Source organism: Bos javanicus, chromosome 1 (genome assembly GCF_032452875.1).
Source record: "Bos javanicus breed banteng chromosome 1, ARS-OSU_banteng_1.0, whole genome shotgun sequence".
Taxonomy (NCBI): domain Eukaryota; kingdom Metazoa; phylum Chordata; class Mammalia; order Artiodactyla; family Bovidae; genus Bos; species Bos javanicus.
In genome coordinates, this window is record NC_083868.1 from 148,241,099 (window position 1) to 148,263,009 (window position 21,911).

Below are 21,911 nucleotides of genomic sequence, written 5' to 3' on the forward strand. Positions count from 1 at the left end.
TAGGATGGACTGGATGGATCTCCTTGCCGTACAAGGGACTCTCTAGAGTCTTCTCCAACACCACAGTTCAAAAGCATCAATTCTTCAGCGCTCAGCTTTTTATTTAGCATAAAACTGTTTGTGCAGTCTATTTAGTATTGTTAAGAGAGAAAAAGAGGCAAAAAAAAAAAAAATTATTTCAGTTTGAGACAAAGAACTCTTTGAATGGGAAATCACCAAACCAGAATTACTGAGCATGGCCCGGCTGACAGGCACTCAGGAACAGACTATTGTGGAGAAAAGGCTGAAGCAAAGTAAGGAAACTGTGGACTGTCTTCAACTTCTGGCCCAGGTGGCTCTTTGTGACTATCAGTCCTTAGGTTCCCATTTTGTCACCTTGAGGCATTTTCAGGCTTCCGTTTTGTTTTGCTTACAGAGGCCACCAAGGAATTAGAGCCAGCTCAGCCCAATGACCTCCGTGTTTCACTCATTTACATCATGGAAACTGGCTCATGGTTGGCTGTGCCGAGTTCTTCACCAACTAGTTATTTGCCATTAGTATTACACCCTGCAGAGACTTTACCTCCATCTCCCATCACACTTGGTCATCCCTATCGGTATCTTCCTATGGCTGCTTTACATGTGAGAGTGGACTATTACCAGCAAGGCCAGTGATAACCCCCATCACAGGACGGTAGGTAGAACATGTGACCTGAAGACTAAGACTCAAGAGATGCTGGCACCTGGCTAGAGAAACACTCAGTGATTAACGATTGGTTCAATCCATCACCACGTCTTATAAAAATATCCCACAGACATCCAGGGCTTCTGCTTGACCTTCAGTTCAGTTCAGTTTAGTTCAGTCAGTCAATATGTCCGACTCTTTGCGACCCCATGGACTGCAGCACGTCGGGCCTCCCTGTCCATTGCCAACTCCCTGAGTTTACTCAAACTCATGCCCATTGAGTTGGTGATGCCTTCCAACCATGAGGATGGGGCTGTTTAAACGTAGAGAACACGACCAATCAGAATGATGCTCTGCTTCCAGGCTGCAAATCGCCAGCAGCACTTTTCAGCAGAACAGTTCTGAAAACTCGGCAGGTGGCCCCGCCCTAAGTGCCCTGAACCGCCGGGGGTCAGAGAGAGCCCAGCCCCGAGCGGCGGAGCCTGCATCTGCGCCTGTGCCTCGGCCCTGGCGCCCCGGGTGATTCCTGCGGCTGATCGCTCCGCGCACCGCATCTAGCTCAGAGGCCGAGAGCCGCGGTTCCCTTCTGAAGGCACCCCGACGCCCTGCACACCGGCCATGTCGTCCTCCACCCGCGTAGCGCTGGTCACCGGGGCCAACAAGGGCCTCGGCTTCGCCATCGTGCGTGCCCTTGCCGGCAGTTTCCAGGGAGACGTGGTGCTCACGGCGCCGGACGAGGCGCAGGGTCGGGCGGCCGTGCAGCAGCTGCAGGCCGAGGGCCTGAGCCCCCTTTTCCACCAGCTGGACATCGACGACCGGCAGAGCATCCGCGCCCTGCGTGACTTCCTGCGCAAGGAGTACGGGGGCCTCGATGTGCTGGTCAACAACGCGGGCATCGCCTTCAAGAGTAAGAAGCGGCTGGGTGCTCCAGGAGAGGCGGTCACCCGCTCTGAGCATCTCGGTCCAAGATGGACCAAATCTGTCGGGGAATCGCTGTAGAGGGGCTTCTCCCGCCTGTGGGGTCCAGAATGACTCCCTAGAGAAGGAGAAGGGAAGGGGGAAGGGGGTGGGGCTAGAGGAATTGCGAGGAATTGGCTGCTCTCTAGCCGGAGAGAACTGTTTCTCTGGCTCAGAATCCCGGGCACCTTTTCCAGGTTGATGCACAGCCCCTCTCTGATGCACAGAGGCCCCGTGTGTGCACCCTTAGTACAGCGCCGTGCCAGTGGTGCGTTCTTGCAAAACTGTGCTAAATTATCAACCTGGGAAATTCACACGGGTCCAATACTGATTGTATTGTGCACAAAATTCAACCGATTTTTACCTTCACTAGTTGCACACAAAATTCATGAGCGATACCTTCTTAGGGAATGTTACCGCGCGAGAACTGTTTCTTGACTCCACTTTGCTTTTCTCTTGAAAGCTGCTGACACCACACCATTTCACATTCAAGCAGAGGTGACTATGAAAACAAACTTCTTTGGCACCAGAGATGTGTGCACAGAGCTCCTGCCTCTAATAAAACCGCAAGGTGAGTCTGATTGGAGCCGACAGCAGTGCTTCTGGCAAGATCTGGGCCCACCTGGCTCTGGTCTCATCTACAGGCCCCTGCCGCTCCTGCTCAGCTTCCCTGCCCTCCACCGTGTCTCCACCCAGCCGGGTGTCCTGCACCCTGAGGTCCCTCCACACACTGCCCAGGTCCTTGGTGCTGTCTGTCCACCTGCTTTTTGCACATCTGGCTCTTTCTTCTCTTTCCCATCTTAGCTCAGAGGTTTCCTCCTCCAAGAGGCCCTTGAGCTGCTCTGTGCCCATCACAGGGGCAGTTCCCTCAGGAGTCCTTCCCAGACCTTCTTTCTCCTGTCCCCCTCTTACTCAGGCTAGTGGCGCCTGCACCACCACCAGTTCATTAGTCCCCTTCCCCCCAAAGACTCATCTTTTCCCCAAAACATCTTGGTCATTAATCCCGTCATCCACCCACCAGGAACTTGGAGGGCACCGTGCCATACGTGGGAGGTAAGCCTGCCCGCTTATTGTCATTACCAGGTCCTAAATTCGTCCAGCTGAGTTTCTCCCCAGCCATCTGCCCCATCCTAGCTCTACAAACAGGCCCTCAGCTGTTGTTTCTAAACACTTGTAAACCCTCCTAAGGGACCCCTTGCCCTTCTTGAATCCTTTTCTTTCTTGACAGGCTCACTGCCCCTCCCATAAATCCTGCAAGTGTGAAGTCCAAGCCCTTAGTGTGGCTAATAGAGATCTCTAATCTGATAACTGCCCTTCAGTGTGCTCGGTGTTCTGGACAAAACAAACTCATTCCTCTAGCTTAAACTACTGTAATGTTTACCCTGAAGTAAGGGGCCGCGAGAGGAACCACCCCCCATTAAACACACAAAGTAAGACAAGCAGATACTTTAAGAAGGATTCCGAGTGTGCCTAGAGATTGAGGACACGTGTTTACAGTTGACACTCAGCTTCTCACCTGTTTCCCTGTCCACTCCTGGAAGGTGCTACTCCTTCAAACTTGGTTCACTAGGACCTCAGAAGTCAGCTCCTAAGTGTCCCCTGATTCTCCGAAGTGATGTCTTTGCTTTTTAACAGCCTGTCTGCGTTTGTCATAGCTTTGTTCCCAAGCAGCTCTCACCTGATTTCATGGCTGGCTTCACCATCCGCAGTGGTCTTAGAGCCCAGGAAGAGGAGCTCTGTCACTGCTTCCACCTTTTGCCCTATTGGCCATGAGCTAATGGGACCAGATGCCATGATCGTGGTTTTTTAAATACTGAGTGTTAAGCCAGCTCCTTCACTCTCCTCCTTCACCCTCATCAAGAGGCTCTCTAGTTCCACTTCGCTTTCTACCATTAGAGACCATCTGCATATCTGCGGTTGTTAACATTTCTCCCACAATCTTGATTTCCAGCTTGTTAACTCACCCAGCCCGGCATTTCACATGATGTGCTCTGCGTAAAAGTTAAGCACGGTGACAATAGGGAGCCTTGTACTCCTTTCTCAACCAGTCAGTTGTGCCATACAGGGTTCTAACTGTTGCTTCTTGACCTGCATACAGGGTTCTCAGGAGACAGGTAAGAAGGTCTGGTATTCCTGTCTCTTTAAGAGCTTTCCACAGTTTGTTATGACCCACACAGTCACAGGCTGTGGTGTAGCCAGTGAAGCAGAGGTGGATATTCTTCTGGAATTCCCTTGCTTACTCTTCAGCTTCTGTCAGTCTTTACCACTTCTGTCCTTTATTGTACCCATCTTTGGATGAAATCTTCCTTTGATATTTCTGATTTTCTTGAAGAGATCTCTAGTCTTACCCTTTCTGTTGTTTTCCTCTGTTTCTCTGCATTGTTCATTGAAGAAGGCCTTCTTGTCTCCCCTAGCTATTCTCTGGAACTCGGCATTCACTTGCGTGAACCTTTCCCTTTCTCCCTTGCTTTTCGCTTCTCTTCTTTCCTCAGTTATTTGTAAAGCCTCCTCAGACAACCACTTTGCCTTCTTGCGTTTCTTTTTCTTTAGGATGGTTTGCTCACTGCCTCCAGTGTAGTATTAGGGACTTCTCTCCATAGATCTTCAGGCACTCTGTTTACTAGATCTAATTGCTTGAATCTATTCGTTAGGTGCACTGTATAGTCATGGGGAACTGGATTTAAGTCGTGGCTGACCTGCCTAATGGTTATCCCCACTTTCTTTAGTGAAAGCCTGAATTTTGCTATGAAGAGCTGATGGTCTGAGCCCCAGTCAGCTCCAGGTCTTGTTTTTGCTAACTGTTACAAAGAATGTAATCACTCTGATTTCGGTATTGACCAATCATTTGGTGATGTCCATGTGTAGAGTTGTCTCTTGTGCTGATAAAAAAGGATATTTGCTATGACCAGTGATAGTCTCAGGGCATTCTCAGGATGCCCAGCCCAAGGTTAGAGCCTTGGTCCCACGAGTTAGGACTGGGTTGGAAAAGGAAGTCCTAACCTCCTAGGTACACTTACCAGGAAATGAACCTCTGCAGCAGGTAGCTGAGAAACAGGATGAGAAATGCTGATGTCATCTCCATCGTGGGAAGATCCCACAGCCCCTTGGCAGGGAGGGAGCCCTGCGTCTGAGATGCAGCATTGCAGAGTGAAGTTTCCGTTGTTATGGTCAGAAAGGAGGACAGGAAGAAGCAGTCATGGTTGAACTAGATGCTCTCTGTTCTCACCTGCGTTATTGGAGATAGTCTGGGAAAAAAGGTTCATTTGCTGTATGCCCTAGGGACCATTTCCAGAGACTTTAAAGGGTTGAGTTTTGAAAATAATTTTCACAAGTCATTCTGGGTGGTAGATTCACAGACTTCTTCCTTTGGTCATGACTTATTTGTTGAATTTGAGTGAAATATTTCATTCTCGTAATTTCTAAAATAATTAGATATATCTTGATTTTTAGAAACATTAGAAATAACATGTTGTTATTTATAATAATAAAACAGAAAAAACCCACTGAGCAACCCCCTCCCAAAATACATTCCCTTCCTTCCCTAATGTCCTCTTTCAAGAGGTCAGGCCTGTCCCAACTGGGTATCATCCTTCTCGTACTCGCCTTTCTATGGACTGATTTGTGTTGTATTTTAGGCAGAGTGGTGAATGTATCCAGCTCTGTCAGTGTCAGCTCTCTAAAGAAATGCAGCCCTGAACTGCAGCAGAAGTTTCGAAGTGAGACCATCACGGAGGAGGAGCTGGTGGGGCTCATGAACAAGTTTGTGGAAGACACAAAGAACGGGGTGCACAGGAAGGAGGGCTGGCCCGATACCGCATATGGAGTGACGAAAATTGGAGTCACAGTCCTGTCCAGAATCCACGCCAGGAAACTGAGTGAGCAGAGAGGAGGGGACAAGATCCTCCTGAACGCCTGCTGCCCAGGGTGGGTGAGAACCGACATGGGGGGACCCAAAGCCCCCAAAAACCCAGAAGAAGGAGCAGAGACCCCCGTGTACTTGGCCCTTCTGCCCCCGGATGCCGAAGGGCCTCATGGACAGTTTGTCCATGAGAAAGAAGTTGTGCAATGGTGAGCTCATTCACAGCTACACCCATGGGTCCGTTTATATTGCTGTCCCAGATTCACCAAACAGACACTGACAAAATTATCGCTGTGCAGAAAAAAAGAAAAAGGAATCAAAATATCCAGATCAAGTTCTCACTGGGAGAGGGCTGCTAATCTTGTTAAGAGTTTTCTGACTTCTTCTGTGATCCCAGGGGAAGAAAAGTGGGATGGGTGACAAATAATAAAAATAAATAATTCCTTATAAATGTCCCTTTGTGCAAACTCTTAAATGGTGAATCTGCTCCATTATCCGTAATAGTTGAAGCTAGTTTGGTGGACATGTGGGTGTCGAGTATTAGTTCCACTTTTCTATTCAAAATTTTTCAGGACAAACATCTGGAACCAGAGAGTCCTGGCTCGACCATCTTCCTGGATGACCTTGAGCCAAAATCCAACAGGATACTACTCCCTAACACAGGGAAACCTGCTCAGTGTTACATGACAGCCTGGGAAGGAGGGGAGATTGTAGAGAACCAATACGTGTATATGTGTGGCTGAGGCCCTGTGCTGCCCAGCTGAAACTGTGGTGACAGTTCAGAATGTTGTCAATCAACTATGAAAGTGTTAGTCGCCCAGTCCTGTCTAGGTCTTTGCGGTTCCATGCACAGCTCTCTGCAATTCCATGCACTGTGGCCCACTGGGCTCCTCTGTCCATGGGATTTCCCAGGCAAGAATACTGGAGTCAGCTGCCATTTATTTCTCCAGGGGCTCCTCCTAACCCAGAGATCAAACCTGGGTCTCCCCCCATTGCAGGCAGATTCTTCACTGTCCCAGCCACCAGGAAAGCCCTGTCCTCCAATATAAAATAAAAAGTTTAAAGAAAAAGAGGGCTGTGTCCTCTTTTTTGGCTCAGGTTACAGCATGAGGAAAAAGATGGAGCCAGGTGTGGTGTTGGAACATTTGATCCCTCCTTAAGCAGGAGAAGAAGGCAGGGCCTCCTCCTTCTGAAGTAGTCACTGCACTGTATCCCAGGACACAGTTCTTTACCTTCTGGACTGTGGCGCGTCTCCACGTCCCATGCTGCGCCACCCCGTGGGTCTCCAGCCTTGTCAGCTCTACTCCAAAGGGCCCTGCCCACCGGCCATGTCCTCCTCCACCTGCGTGGCGCTGGTCACCGGGGCCAACAAGTGCCTCGGTTTTGCCATCGTGCACGACCTGTGTCGGCAATTCCCGGGGAAATTGGTGCTCATGGCGCGGGACGAGGCGTGGGGTCGGGCAGCCACACAGCAGCTGCAGACCAAGGGCCCGAGCCCCCTTTTCCACCAGCTGGACATTACTGCCCTGCAGAGCATCCGGGCACTGCGTGACTTTCTGCGCAAAGAGTACAGGGGCCTCGTCGCGCTGGTCAACAAGGCAGCCATCGCCTTCCAGAATAAGTGCGTGGGAGCTGGCGGGTTACAGCCACTGTGGGGGGAGCCTGACGGGGCGGGGCGGGGCTATTGCCTGAACCTCCGCTGTGGGATCTAGAACCCTCTCCCTAGGGATGGAGCACAGGCCGGAGGTCACAGGGAGAGCAGGTCCTCTGCCATTACAAGCTTTTCCAGCAAGAAGGCCTTCCAATAGCTTTGACCAGGGTCAAGGACAGCACCCAGATTTTCGCAGTATTGATTTCACTGAACTTTGGATGGGTTGGGTGAATTTTTAACTTCTGAAACCAATTTAAAATTGCAGAGTGGTACACAGGAGGTCGTATGGGCTTCTTTCACTCAGCCTCCCCTGATGATGCCATCTTATGTAAGTATAAAGCAGTATCAAACCAGAAAACACCCATTGGTGCAATACCGTTCACTAACACCAAACATTACTAGACGAAAACAGAGTTCACGGAAAAAATAGTGTATCAAGTAAGCATTTTTACCATATGGCTTGTGTTTATTAGCCCTATTCTTTTTCTATCCTAAAAGTTAGTGATCCCACACCGATTGCAATTCAGGCAGAAGTGACCATGAAAACAAACGTCCTTGGTACCCGAGCTCTGTGCACAGAGCTCTTGCCTCTGATAAAAGCCGAGGTGAGTCCAATTGAGCCCAAACTGCAGGGTTTCTGGCAAGATCTGAGCCCAACCTGCATCTGGTCTCAACCTTCTCAGATGCACTGACTTCCACCTGTGTGGTCACTCAGCAGGATGCCCTGTGGCCTCTGGTCCCTCTACACCCGGCCCGAGTCGTTGGTGCTCTCTGTCCATCTGCACTTTGCACATTTGGCTCTTTCTTCTCTTTCCCATCTTAGTTCAAAGGTCTCCTCCAAGAGGCCCTCCACGTGCTCCATGCCCATCACAGGGGGTGTCCTCTCAGGAGTCTTTCCCAGACCTTCTCTCTCCCGTGCCCCTCTCAGAGTGACCTGGTTTGGGTTTGTGGTGCTCATCCTACCACATTCATTAGACCCCTGAAGACTTTTCTGCTTCCTGCCAGCAGAGTGTTTCTTCCTATGGCACTGACATGGTGTATTACCAATACAGGTTTCTAGATGCTAAACCAAGTATACATACTTTGGTCTTTAAGGTTCAGGAAGTTCCCAGACCATCCTCAAGTTCAATAATTCACTGTAAGGACCAAGAACTCGACAAAAAGCTATGATATTCAAAAGGACATGATATTAGAAAAGTGAACAGTAGCTCAGTTCAGCAGTGGTTAAAGGTCTCATGGACCAGGGTCTAAGAAGCCCAGTATGGAACTGGGACTTGACGTCTCCCTGCAGATCCTGGATCTCCCCCAAACAGCCTGTGTCAGACACAAGGGGCATTACCAAGCAGCGGGCTCGACCCAGCCTTGATGTCCAGGGTTCTTGGTGAGGGGTGGTCACGCAGGCATGGCCCACTGCCCTCGTGGCGGGCCCTGCTCTCCAGCCCATCCAGGGGTCCAGCTGATACCAGCTAGGCCGAGGCCCCCACCATACTCACACGCGAACACGGATTAGGTAACCTGACCCTCGAACAAGTAATTGAGGACAGTCTTCTCAGGCAAGGACGTCCAGGCTTCACTATTACCTCCCAGATGTCCTGGAATAGGGCTGAAGCTTCCTCTGGCCAAGCTTAGCCCTTTACTTATAGAGAACACCCTCTGGACCTTCACTAAGACTCCCTTACATCCAAAGGATCATCGAGCATCTAAGTTTAGCCTAGATTTTATTTAACAGATACAGAAAGAGTACAGAAATAACATCTCTCATTGGGGGCAGCCAGACTGGGGTTTGAGTAGTTGAGAGCAACAGATATTCCAGTTTCTAAAGCCACTACTTCCATTTTCATGTGTTTCCACTGATACTAATTTGTTTTCAGCTTTTATCGGAAGATGGTCGCTTTGCAATATTGTGCTGGTTTCTGCCATACATCAACATGAATCAGCCACAGGGATACCTACGTCCCCTCCCTCCTGAACCTCTCCCACCTCCCACCCCATCCACCCCTCTAGGTTGTCGCAGAGCACTGGGTTGATCTCCCTGAGTCACACAGCAGATTCCCCCTGGCTCCGTACCTTGCATGTGGCAACGTGTGCGTTTCCGTGGTCCTCTCTCAGTGCCTCCCACCCTCTCCTTCCCCCACTGTGTGCACAAGTGAGTTCTCTGCGTCTGCGTCTCCACTGCTACCCTGCAAATAGGCTCATCAGTACCATCTTTCTACTTTCCATACACCTGCCTTAATACACAGTATTCATCTTTCCCTTTCTGACTTACTTCAGTCTGTACAGTAGGCTCTAGGTTCATCCACCTTATTGATACTAACTTGATTCTCGCCTTGATCAACTGCTACTTGTACCTTCAGTTCAGTTCAGTCGCTCAGTCGTGTCTGACTCTTTGAGACCCCATGGACCACAGCTCTCCAGGCCTCCCTGTCCATCACCACCTCCCAGAGTTTACCCAAACCCATGTCCATTGAGTCGGAGATGCCAGACAACCATCTCACCCTCTGTCGTCCCCTTCCCCTCCTGCCCTCAATCTTTCCCAGCATCAGGGTCTTTCCAGATGAATCAGCTCTTCGCATCAGGTGGCCAAAGTATTGGAGTTTCAGCTTCAGCATCAGTCCTTCCAGTGAACACTCAGGACTGATCTCCTTTAGGATGGACTGGATGGATCTCCTTGCCGTACAAGGGACTCTCTAGAGTCTTCTCCAACACCACAGTTCAAAAGCATCAATTCTTCAGCGCTCAGCTTTTTATTTAGCATAAAACTGTTTGTGCAGTCTATTTAGTATTGTTAAGAGAGAAAAAGAGGCAAAAAAAAAAATTATTTCAGTTTGAGACAAAGAACTCTTTGAATGGGAAATCACCAAACCAGAATTACTGAGCATGGCCCGGCTGACAGGCACTCAGGAACAGACTATTGTGGAGAAAAGGCTGAAGCAAAGTAAGGAAACTGTGGACTGTCTTCAACTTCTGGCCCAGGTGGCTCTTTGTGACTATCAGTCCTTAGGTTCCCATTTTGTCACCTTGAGGCATTTTCAGGCTTCCATTTTGTTTTGCTTACAGAGGCCACCAAGGAATTAGAGCCAGCTCAGCCCAATGACCTCCGTGTTTCACTCATTTACATCATGGAAACTGGCTCATGGTTGGCTGTGCCGAGTTCTTCACCAACTAGTTATTTGCCATTAGTATTACACCCTGCAGAGACTTTACCTCCATCTCCCATCACACTTGGTCATCCCTATCGGTATCTTCCTATGGCTGCTTTACATGTGAGAGTGGACTATTACCAGCAAGGCCAGTGATAACCCCCATCACAGGACGGTAGGTAGAACATGTGACCTGAAGACTAAGACTCAAGAGATGCTGGCACCTGGCTAGAGAAACACTCAGTGATTAACGATTGGTTCAATCCATCCCATGTCTGTGGGATAAAAATATCCCAGGGCTTCTGCTTGACTTTCAGTTCAGTCCACATGCTCACTTGTGTCCAACTCTTTGTGACCCCATGGATTTCAGCATGCCAGACCTCCCTGTCCATCACCAACTCCCGGAGTTTACTCAAACTCATGTCCATTGAGTCAGTGAAGCCATCCAGTCCTCTCATCTCATCCTCTGTTCTCCCCTTCTCCTCCCGCCTTCAGTCTTTCCCAGCATCAGGGTCTTTTCCAATGAGTCAGTTCTCTGCATCAGGTGGCCAAAGTATTGGAGTTTCAGCTTCAGCATCAGTCCTTCCAATGAATATTCAGGACTGATTTCCTTTGGATGGACTGGCTGGATCTCCTTGCAGTCCAAGGGACTCTCAAGCGTCTTCTCCAACACCACAGTTTAAAAGCATCAATTCTTTGGCACTCAGCTTTCTTTATATTCCAACTCTCACATCCATGCTTGACTTTGGCAGGTCCTAAAGCAGGAGTGACCTTGACTGCAGATTGCTTCACTCTATCAGGCATCTGGGATAAGTGAGCTAAAAGAGGCTATCACCTCCTGCTCTCAGAGTCATATTGATTTCTCTTATTGCATAACCCATTTAAACATCCTCAGTTCCATTCCCCCTCCTCCCCACATGTCATCGCCTTTTACCCGTACTTTCTCATCCTTCAGAGGGATGGTAAGTTCCGTCACTGCTCATGCTGACTGCCCTCACAATACTCGCCTAACAAGTGCGTCCCCTTAGTCCACCCCCATCACACAAGTCGGGTTACACAGGCCCAGACTGGTGGACTGTTTAAGCTGCTGACTAGACAATACAGCTGCAGTTGCTCTTCCTCCAAATTGGCCAGATAGGTGAAGACACAGTCCATTTCATCGGGCCCTTCAGAATTCTGACCAAAAAAAAGTTTATAGTTAACTTTCTTGCTTACCAGTTATCCCCTGACTTCCAGATCATAAATTGCAAATGGGTCCCAGAACTATAGTATAGCCAGAAAAACGAAGGTTGAAATGAAGTAGGGAAAAGAGTGTAGAGTCACCCTGGCATCCTCCACACCCCTTCTTCCCCAGAGGAGAGAGGAATCTATCTGGGGGCTTCTTCCAAGGCTCCCATCATGCTGATTGTGGGCATAAGCTCACAAATGTCTGTAAGCCAACGTTTGACACAACCAGTTTCATTTCCTGTCCCAGTTCTGTATCAAACCTCTACTCTGAGCATGAAAGTGTGTTCCCTGGCCTGAGGAATATACCTCCTCAGTCCAAATCATGCAGTGTCTTCTGCTCCAGTACCATAATACAACTTGGGCACAAGGATCTACTGCTGGGTACACGGAGCCGTGCCCACAGACAGCATCGCACCTCATCAGGACATTTTCTACCTTCCCAGGGCTACTACCTGCAACTCACCTGCTCTGTGTCAATCCTTTGGCTCAAAGAATATGACTCATACCATGCAAAGACTTCTTCTCTCATGCTGTCAGATACAGCAGGAATGGGAGAGGCGTGGATGAACAAGGATCCCATCTCTGCATTCCTGCAGCACCCCCATTTGCACTCATTTCATGGGGCCAGGCCTCAGTTCGATTCCTGGGTTGGGAAGAGCCACTGGAGAAGGGATAGGCTACCCACTCCAGTATTCTTGGGCTTCCCTTGTGACTCAGCTGGTAAAGATCTGCCTGCAGTGCAGGAGACCTTGGTTGGATCCCTAGGCTGGAAAGATCCTCTGAAGAAGGGGAAGGCTACCCACTCCAGTATTCTGGCCTGGAGAATTCCATGAACTGTATAGTCCATGGGGTTGCAAAGAGTCAGACACGACTGAGCGACTTTCACTTTCATGGGGCCAGGTAGCACTTCAAATAAGCACACCTGAAAACACTCAGTGGTTTCAATTGCCTTCCAATTTTGGAAGTGGTTCTTCTGATGAGCCTTAAGTAGTTGTACTTTAATTCCTCCTAACTTCCCATTTGACTCTCAGAGTATCATGCTCATGTGACCGTCCCTTAAATAGTCTAGTTTCTGCTGCCTGCCTCTGTCATCATACAGCCAGGACTTGATTCACCACTCCCGAGCTGATATAAACCCAAACCCAAAGAAACAAGCATCAGTTCAGCCCTGTGAACTGAGTTAATTTCACCATCCTTCAACCTGATGCTCTCTGGTCAACTTGGAACTGCCATCCACAAACCCATCAGCCCTTTGCTGGTCAACAGAGGCCTGGCATAGAGCCCTGCCCAAGTGACCTAAGGTCCTCAGCTGGTTCCAGAGGAGGCCTTTGAGAAAAAGATGCTGTCTGCTTCTGAGTGCAGCAAGGAGTCCTCCAACCTATGGAGCTCTTTCCTCGATATACCATTTTCATTTTCTTATGGAAATCTGGGCACTACCCTCCCCATTATACCATGTCTTTCTCTTTAGTTACCCTAGGATCATGGTAGGGCAGGTTACAAGACTGTCTAATGCCCTTCACTCATAGTGAAGTGAAGTGAAAGTCACCCAGCTGTGTCCAACTCTTTGCAACCCCATGGACTATACAGTCCATGAAATTCTCCAGACCAGAATACTGGAGTGGGTGGCCATTCCCTTCTCCAGGGGATCTTCCCAACCCAGGGATCGAACCCAGGTCTCCCGCATTGCAGGTGGATGCTTCACTCACAGATGCAGTCTAAATTCATCTTGTAGGAAACTGGTACGTGGCTCTCCAGTGGTAATCGAGTCCAACATCTCAGCAAATTGGGTATTCATTATTCTCATACATACCTTCCCAAGTAATGGTTTGTGTTGCATTTTAGGCAGAGTGGTGAATGTCTCTAGTGCATGGGGCTTCAAAGCTCTTGAAAGCTGCAGCCTGAACTGCAGCAGAAATTGAGAAGTGAGACCATCATGGAGGAGGAGCTGGTGGGGCTCATGAACAAGTTTGTGGAAGACACAAAGAACGGGGTGCACAGGAAGGAGGGCTGGCCAGATAATAATATACATGAAGTGGCGAAAATCGGCATCATGGCCCTGTCCAGAATCCAAGTCAGGAAACTGAGTGAGCAGAGAGGAGGAGACAAGATCCTCCTGAATGCCTGCTGCCCAGGGTGGGTGAGAACCAACATGGGGGGATCCAAAGCCCCCAAAGCTTAGAAGAAGGAATAGAGATCCCCGTGTACTTGGCCCTTCTGCCCTCAGATGCCGAGGGGCCTCATGGACAGTTTGTCCATGAGAAAAAAGTTGCAAAATGGCAATTCTTGCCTGAGTTCTACCCATAGGCCCCACTTGGTTACCTGTCCTGATTAGACTAAGAAAACACAGTGTTCAAAACATCTCCCCATGAAAAAAATGAAACATACCTACCTCTATGTAAATTTCAAAGCCACTTTGAAATGGCTACTATTCTGTGAGATCTTTTGTGATTTCTTTTGTGATCCCAGGGAATAAAAGAAGAATGGATGACAAATAATGAATAAACATCAATAGATGAATACATGGTTCTTTATAAATGTCTGTTTGTTCCAACTGATTATATGCAGAACCAGCTCAGAAGTCTAATAGACCAAAATGTAGGTCAAGGAAAGTGAGAGTACTACTTGGGGAAAGAATTATCATCAATAGGGCCAGATGGGAAATACTTTTAGTTTTCAGGTTCAAGTGGTCTCTGTGAGAACTGTTCACCTGCTCTCTTTTACCAAGAAAGTAGCCAGAGACAATATATAAGCCAACAAGCATGGCCATATTGGGTCTGCCAGCTTTAGCTGACCAGCCTCTAGTATAACATGGACCATACTGTAAGGGAAAACATCTGCTCTGGTGCCTGTAAACACCAAACTCATTGGGAAAAAAAGCAATGTAAATGTGAAATGTGAGGGGGTGCTGGTATGAAAGATAACATCCTACAAGAATCTGAGACAATGGGGAAAACTGAGAATGGGTGGGTATGAGTGGGTATGAGAGATCGCTGTCAAATCTCTTCAGCATGAATGTGTCATTTTTGTGGGATGAGGTGTCAGGAGGTCTGAAACATTAGCATGGTTCTGCAAAATACACACAGAAGTGGAACACATAACTAGAGTAACATATGCATAACAGCTGAACCTAGTTGGGAGGACATATGGGTGACCACCTTACTATGCTTTAGGTTTTCTGTTTAAAATCTTTGAACCGAAACAGCCTGGCTCTGCCCTTCCCTGTGCAGCCTTGAGCAAAATCCCACATCTACTCTATCCCCTAAATTGTAGAATGAAGAGAACAGTCATAGGATTGCTGTAAATTGTCCAGGTGTCGTTGATACTGCTGAAATACATTGGAGGTGCCAAGTGTCCTATGTCAGGAGTCCCTGTAAGAGGGGCACAGCTGCACCCAGGGCCTTGATGAGAAGCTTCCTGCTGCCCAGAACTACGTCTGGGTCCCCAAGGCCCCAAAGACTGTCCGCCACATCGCCTCTTCACAGAAGCTCCGTGTTGTACAGATGCCCCTTCTGTCATGGTTACCTGACACTGTCCCCCTCTCATTGTCAGCCCTGGGGAAGTAAAAAGGGACAGCCCCTGAAGGCAAAGGCAGGGCCCTTCCTGAAGAGCCAGGTTGACTTCACAACTGTAGGCCTTCAACTAGTCTGTTATTTTCCTCCCCCACACCCCACACCATATGACAGCAGAGGATCATCAATGTCTAGATCAGCAGTCAGCATCACACCTGCTAGTTTGGAAATGGACAGTGGAATCACAATGATCATGCACCCTTAGTTCCAGACAAATAAAGCCCACGTGATAAACAAGTTGTTAACTGTGACCTAAGACAAATCAAAATGTATGCACTTTTGGGATGTATGGGATGATTTGGGAGAATGGCATTGAAACATGTGTAATATCATATATGAAACGAGTCGCCAGTCCAGGTTTGATGCACGATACTGGATGCTTGGGGCTGGTGCACTGGGATGACCCAGAGGGATGGTACAGGGAGGGAGAAGGGAGGAGGGTTCAGGATGGGGAACACGTGTATACCTGTGGCGGATTCATGTTGATATATGGCAAAACCAATACAATATTGTAAAGTTAAAAAAAAAAAAAAAGGCAAAAAAAAAAATGTATGCACTTTCAACAAACCTAGGGATATGTAACTTTTAAATGCAACATTCCAATTATGACCCTGCATAGTTAGAGGTTCATAAACAACCCTTCAATATGGGATACACTGAATTCCAGAGTCAGATAGCCAGCCCACACAGAAAGTCTAATCACAGGACCTATTGGCAAAAGCTGAGTTTCTATCAAGAGAGCAGGCAGAGCTGTGTCCTTAGAAGTAGTTGTATTGTTGCTCAGTCACTCAGTCATGTCCAACTCTTTGCGACCCCATGGACTGCAGCACGCCAGGCTTCCTGTCCTCCACCACCTCCTGGAGCTTGCTCAGACTCATGTCCATTGAGTCAGTGATGCCATCCAACATTTCATCTTCTGTCGCCCCCTTCTCCTCTTGCCTTCAGTCTTTCCCAGCATCAGAGTCTGTTCCAATGAGTCAGCTCTTTGCATCAGGTGACCAAAGTATTGGAGCTACAGCTTCCACATCAGTCCTTCCAATGAATATTCAGGGTTGATTTTCTTTCAGATGGACCTAAAAGGATTTGACCTCCTTGTTATCCAAGGGACTCTCAAGAGTCTTCTCCAACACCGCAATTCAAAGCAGTTACCCTAAGTAATTTCACTGCATCTTAGGAAGAAGCAACCATTCCAATTCTGCGGGTTTGATGGACCCAGCACAAGATAGTAACTGTACTCCTTCCTCTTTTTGGAGACCTACACGTGCATGCATGCAGCACCTCTAATGATTTTTATTCCTCTGTCAGGAATCCCTAGTCCCCTAATGACCATTCACCAAGCAGTTTTGTTTGGAGGACGCTCACCACTCCACCCTGCAAACCACAGTGTATCTCAGAGGTGAATCAAAAGAGGGCTGTGTCCTGGTTTGGCTCAGGATGCTGCACCAGGAAGGGGTGCAGTCAGGAGTGGTCATTAGGAACCTTCTGGAACATCTGGCCGCTCCTAGGAGGGAGGCAAAGGGGCGGGTTCTCCTTCTCAAGTAGTCACAACACTGGACCCAGGAACACAGTGCTTGGCTTTTCTGCCTGTGATGGGCCTCCACATCCCACTCTGCCCCACCTCGGGTGGCCCCAGCCTGGTAAGCTCTACTAACTGGAAAGGGCCCCGTGCACCCTGCCATGTCTATGTCCAGTACCCCCATGGCGCTTGCCGGCCTTGCCGTCGTGCGTGACCTCTGCTGGCAGATCCTGGCATGCTACCTGACACGCTGTCTCCCGGGCTGCAGTCCTCATTTTGCCCCAAATAAAACTTAACTCGCAACTCTCACATTGGGCATCTTTTTCAGTTGACAGTTTCAAACACATCTTTATTCATCAAAATAGGAACCACTACAATCAATACGTTTTTGCCAAGGATAAATAAGTTTGTTCATTCCTGTAGCATAATTCCGTGCTTCAGGATTCAGTGAACTCTTGGAAACCATTTTCTGCCTCTTCTGGTTGTGGAAGCGTTTCCTCTCTGATATTTCAGCCATGTACATGAAGTGCTTTAAAGTGAAAAGAAATTGGTGAAATTACTGTTCACATATTTTATTTAACCCACCACAACCAGAACATCATCCCTGTAATATGTACTGGGAATGGAAATTAGTGAGATAATTTATCATTTGTTGCAGTGAGTCTTTTTTTTTTCGGTTGTGCTGTGTGTTCCTTGCTGCACAGGCTGTCTCTCGCCGTGGCGCTCAGGTTTCTCACTGCGGTGGCTTCTCTTGTTGCAGAGCACAGGCTCCTGAGCACAGGCTCCTGAGCACAGGCTCAGTAGTTGCAGTGCATGGACTTAGTTGTCCCTCAGCATGTGGGATCTTCCCATATCGGGGGTCAAACCCATGTCCCCTCCATTGGCAGGCAGATTCTCAACCACGGGACCACAGAGGAAGTCCAGTCTTGACATTTTAAGAGTTACAACACATCACAGTTTAGACTGCTTACCTGTCAAGTGCTTGGTGACTACCAAACTAGGCAGCATGGTTTTTTTGTTTTTTGTTTTTTCCTTCAAAATAATGATGCAGTCTTTCGTCAAGTATGTGAAGATGTTACTCTACTAATTACAATTCTCCTTCAGGATTCAATTTTTAAGACTGACTAGTGATTGCTTAGAGAACGCAATGGCACCCCACTCCAGTACTCTTGCCTGGAAAAATCCCACGGATGGAGGAGCCTGGTGAGCTGCAGTCCATGGGTTTGCTGAGGGTCGGACTCGACTGAGCGACTTCACTTTCACTTTTCACTTTCATGCATTGGAGAAGGAAATGGCAACCCACTCCAGTGTTCTTGCCTGGAGAATCCCAGGGACAGGGGAGCCCTGGTGGGCTGCCGTCTATGGGGTGGCACAGAGTCGGACACGACTGAAGTGACTTAGCAGCAGCAGCAGTGATTGCTAGTATACAAGTTCTAATTTTTTTTTCCAAAAGTTGAATTTTTGCCTTAAATGCACAAACTTTTAAAACATAGCTCAGTTGGTAAAGAATCTGCCTGCAATGCAGAGACCCCAGTTCGATTCCTGGGTCGGGCAGATCCCCTGGAGAAGGGAAAGGCTACCCACTCCAGTATTCTGGCCTGGAGAATTCCATCGACTATATAGTCCATGGGGTGGCAAAGAGTCTGACACGCCTGACTTTCACTTTCATACACACACATACACTGTACATTGTAAACCAAAATCTCAGAAACAAAACCTGAAATCAGGAAAGATTTATTAATATTTGGGGTTTGTTAGGACTGCATCCAGGAGACATAGATTCAAGAAGTACTTTAATTGTGTGCCACTAGACTACGAATCTGTCTGGCAAATTGTCGAAACCTGAAACCACTGACATGACCCTCAGGTCAGGTTCCCAGTAATTCAGATGGCTTATATTGGAGAATCCGTATGCTTCTCCTGTCTGGTTGGCTAACGTGTTCAAAATGGGATGTTCAGCTTTTCTTGTTCCTTGTTCCAACATGCCCGAGGAGGGTCAGATATCTTCCAGAACCTTTCTTTAGGTATTATTACTTCCCCCTTTCCATTTTTTTCTTGGCTATTGCTTTTGGAGACTTCCACGATCAAATAAATGAAGACATTTGCCATCAACAGGATTCCCAACAACTTTATTCTTCGACGTCCAACACTCATTTCTCATATCTTGTCCGGGAGCAGCTGCTCCTCGGCGGGGCGGGGACGGGAGATCGCGGCTGCATCCACATCCGGGCCGCTCCGCGCGGCTCAGCCCGGCGACCACCGCCGCTCTCATTTCATGAGTGGCGCCCGCTAGGGGGCAGCCCGGCGGCGTCGGCGGCGGGGTGGCTCCGCCTCGGCTCGGCTCGGCCCCAGCCTCGGCTCAGCGCCGGCACCTGCCGCCTCGGCCGCTGCCTGGCTCCCGGCTCTGGCTCATTTGTTCCTGTGTAGATTTGATGTTGGTACATAGTAGAAAACCTCAAGAGATGATTGATACTTGGTCTTGGTTGCGGAGTGCTCATTTAAAATGCTGAATTATGTGCAAACTACATTTTACATAGAAACGTATCTCAAATAGTTCCCATTTGTGTTCTCTTCCATTAGAGGTCATTTCTATGTAAAACCATCAAAATTGCCTTTATAGGTCATGTCCATTTGACGGCCTCTAAACCCTTCAGTTCAGATGGTAAAGCGTCTGTCTCCAATGCGGGAGACCTGGGTTCCGATCCCTGGGTGGAGAAGATCCCCTGGAGAAGGAAATGGCAACCCACTCCAGTATTCTTGCCTGGAGAATCCCATGGACGGAGAAGCCTGGGGAGCTACAGTCCACGGGGTCACAAAGAGTCGGACATGACTGAGCGACTTCACTCAGACTACAAAATAGAAGGAAGCATATAAAGGCAAAAAAAAAAAGTAAGGTCACAGTTACAGAAGTTGTTTGCCAAGAATTATGATTGGAGCTGGCGCAAAACTAAGGGTTTTGTTTTTGTTTTTTTCATTAGACAAGGATTGGTTGAGTTCTGCAATGTTTACAAAGGTGCAAGTGGGAATCTGAGAAAACGAGGTTGAGGGTAGCAGGTGTTCCCCTGGATTTGATACAGTTCAGAAAGATTCAGTTCTTAGTAATACAGGGACATGTCAGAGCCCAGATCCTCAATGGCTGCCCAACCCCATTATGTTTGTGTGAACTATGATTATTCCACTAGGACTCACATGGGTCATCCACACACAGATATAAAGTGTATTGTCAGGTCTTCCCTGGTTGTCCAGTGCTTAAGACTTCAAGCTGTCAATGAAGGGAACATGAGTTCCATCCCCAGTGGATGACATTCTACATGGCACACACCCAAAAAATGGATTTCATATGGTCCGTGCCATATTCTTTAAGTTCACACATGCAAATATTAAAAATACATATAAGACCAGAGTTGACCTAATCCTTACCTGATGATTGACGTCATATTATGTTGGGACTGTCAGTCTGGGGAGTCAGACGACTTTCCAACTCACAGTAGCCAGCCAAGATGGTCCCTTGACCCCCGCCGCCTATTCAAACCCTTTGTAGTCTCCTCCCACATTAGACTAGAATTGGCCTGTGTGACCAACAGCCATGGCAGAGTAGTGGTATGTAATTTATGAAGCTAGGTCATAAAAGACCCTTTTTGCCTTCTGTCTTTATCACTGTTCCCTGGATCAGTCACTCTGGAGGAAGCCAGCAGCAACATCTTGAAGATGCCCAAAGACCCTACAGAAAGGTCCACTTGGCTAAGAAGTGAAACCTCCAACCAAGAGCCACATGAGCCAATAAACTTGGAAGGGATCCTCCAGCTGAGGTTGGGCCTTTAGAAGATACACTCCAACTGACATCTTGATTACAACCTCACAAGCCTTGAGCCAGAACTGCCCAGCTAAGCCAATACCAAATTCCTCATCTATGGAAACTGGGAAAACAAATGTTTCTTGATTTAATCACTGCTGCTGCTGCTAAGTCGCTTCAGTCGTGTCCAACTCTGTGTGACCCCACAGACGGCAACCCATCAGGCTCCACCATCCCTAGGATTCTCCAGGCAAGAACACTGGAGCGGGTTGCCATTTCCTTCTCCAATGCGTGAAAGTGAAAAGTGAAAGTGAAGTCGCTCAGTCATGTCCGACTCTTATCGACCCCATGGACCGCAGCCTACCAGGCTCCTCCATCCACGGGATTTTCCAGGCAAGAGTACTGGAGTGGGGTGCCATTGCCTTCTCCGATTTAATCACTAAGTTTCATTAATTTGTAATGGAATGAAAAGTTACCAATACACAGCTTTGATTTTAAAATTAAAATTGGCAATGGGGAATCTATATCTGTAAAATTTTGTTTAGATATAATTTACTTAAGGTATTGAAGACTTTTATAGGTTCACAAATTTGGTATTACAGAATACATATATTTTCAGTTCAGTTCAGTCGCTCAATCGTGTCCGACTCTTTGCAACCCCATGAACTGCAGCACACCAGGCCTCCCTGTCCATCACCAACTCCCAGGGTTCACCCAAACCCATGTCCATTGAGTGAGTGATGAGATCCAACCATCTCATCATCTGTCGTCCCCTTCTCTTTCTGCCCTCAATCTTTCCCAGCCTCAGGGTCTTTTCAAATGAATCAGCTCTTCGCATCAGGTGGCCAAAGTATTGGAGTTTCAGTTTCAACATTAGTCCTTCCAATGAACACCCAGAACTGATCTCCTTTAGAATGGACTGGTTGGATCTCCTTGCAGTCCAAGGGACTCTCATGAGTATATATTTTATACCAACCATTTCTTAGCACTTTAAAACAAAATTTTTATATTAAGTATTGATGAGCAAAATAGAACACTGAAATGTTTTATTAAGTAAAAATTCCGAACACTGAAATGTTTTACCTAGTTAAAATTCTGAAATTTTGACAATAATTATAATTACTCATAATTTTTAAAAGTGAATTCAAAAGCCAATATTCTATCAATTTCATTATGTTCAATTAATACCTGTTCAATATAAAATACCATCAAAAATCAGACTTGCTAAATGTGAAGTTCAAAAGCCAATGAGATTCTACAAAACAAGTAAACCTTAAAACACAACGTGAAAGAAATCATTTAGTCACAAAGAGCACATATCTTATGACTCCATCCATGTGAAGTGTTCCATATAGGCATAACAACAGACAGAAAGTAGATCAGGGGTTGCCTAGGGCTGGGGGAAAGAATGCAACTACTCATAGGTATGGGATATCTGCGGGGAGCGGGGCACAGGCGGGGTCATGAAACTGTCCTAAACCTGTGGTGATGGTTGCACAATTACGTGAACATATCAAAACCATTGAAATGTATGC

The 21,911-nt window shown here is 47.7% G+C and overlaps 1 protein-coding gene and 1 pseudogene across 1 annotated transcript; both read left to right on the forward strand.

The window, feature by feature from the left end:
* Positions 1–256: 256 nt before the first annotated feature.
* LOC133251811 (carbonyl reductase [NADPH] 1-like) lies at positions 257–5,935 on the forward strand. The gene is made up of 3 exons (XM_061424601.1): positions 257–1,571; positions 2,085–2,192; positions 5,257–5,935. Exons 1-3 carry the CDS (start codon positions 1,283–1,285, stop codon positions 5,691–5,693), a joined length of 834 nt encoding a protein of 277 aa, XP_061280585.1. The 5' UTR covers positions 257–1,282; the 3' UTR covers positions 5,694–5,935.
* A 795-nt stretch (positions 5,936–6,730) lies between these two features.
* On the forward strand, positions 6,731–13,969 carry LOC133251843 (carbonyl reductase [NADPH] 1-like; annotated as a pseudogene).
* Positions 13,970–21,911: the final 7,942 nt, after the last annotated feature.

What these genes read in the sequence shown, in the direction of transcription:
- LOC133251811 (XM_061424601.1), top strand. Translation starts at nt 1,283, where the DNA reads ATGTCGTCCTCCACCCGCGTAGCGCTGGTCACCGGGGCCAACAAGGGC. An exon ending in CGCGGGCATCGCCTTCAAGA is followed by an intron (nt 1,572 to 2,084) that starts GTAAGAAGCGGC and finishes TTCTCTTGAAAG; the next exon opens with CTGCTGACACCACACCATTT. An exon ending in GCCTCTAATAAAACCGCAAG is followed by an intron (nt 2,193 to 5,256) that starts GTGAGTCTGATT and finishes GTTGTATTTTAG; the next exon opens with GCAGAGTGGTGAATGTATCC.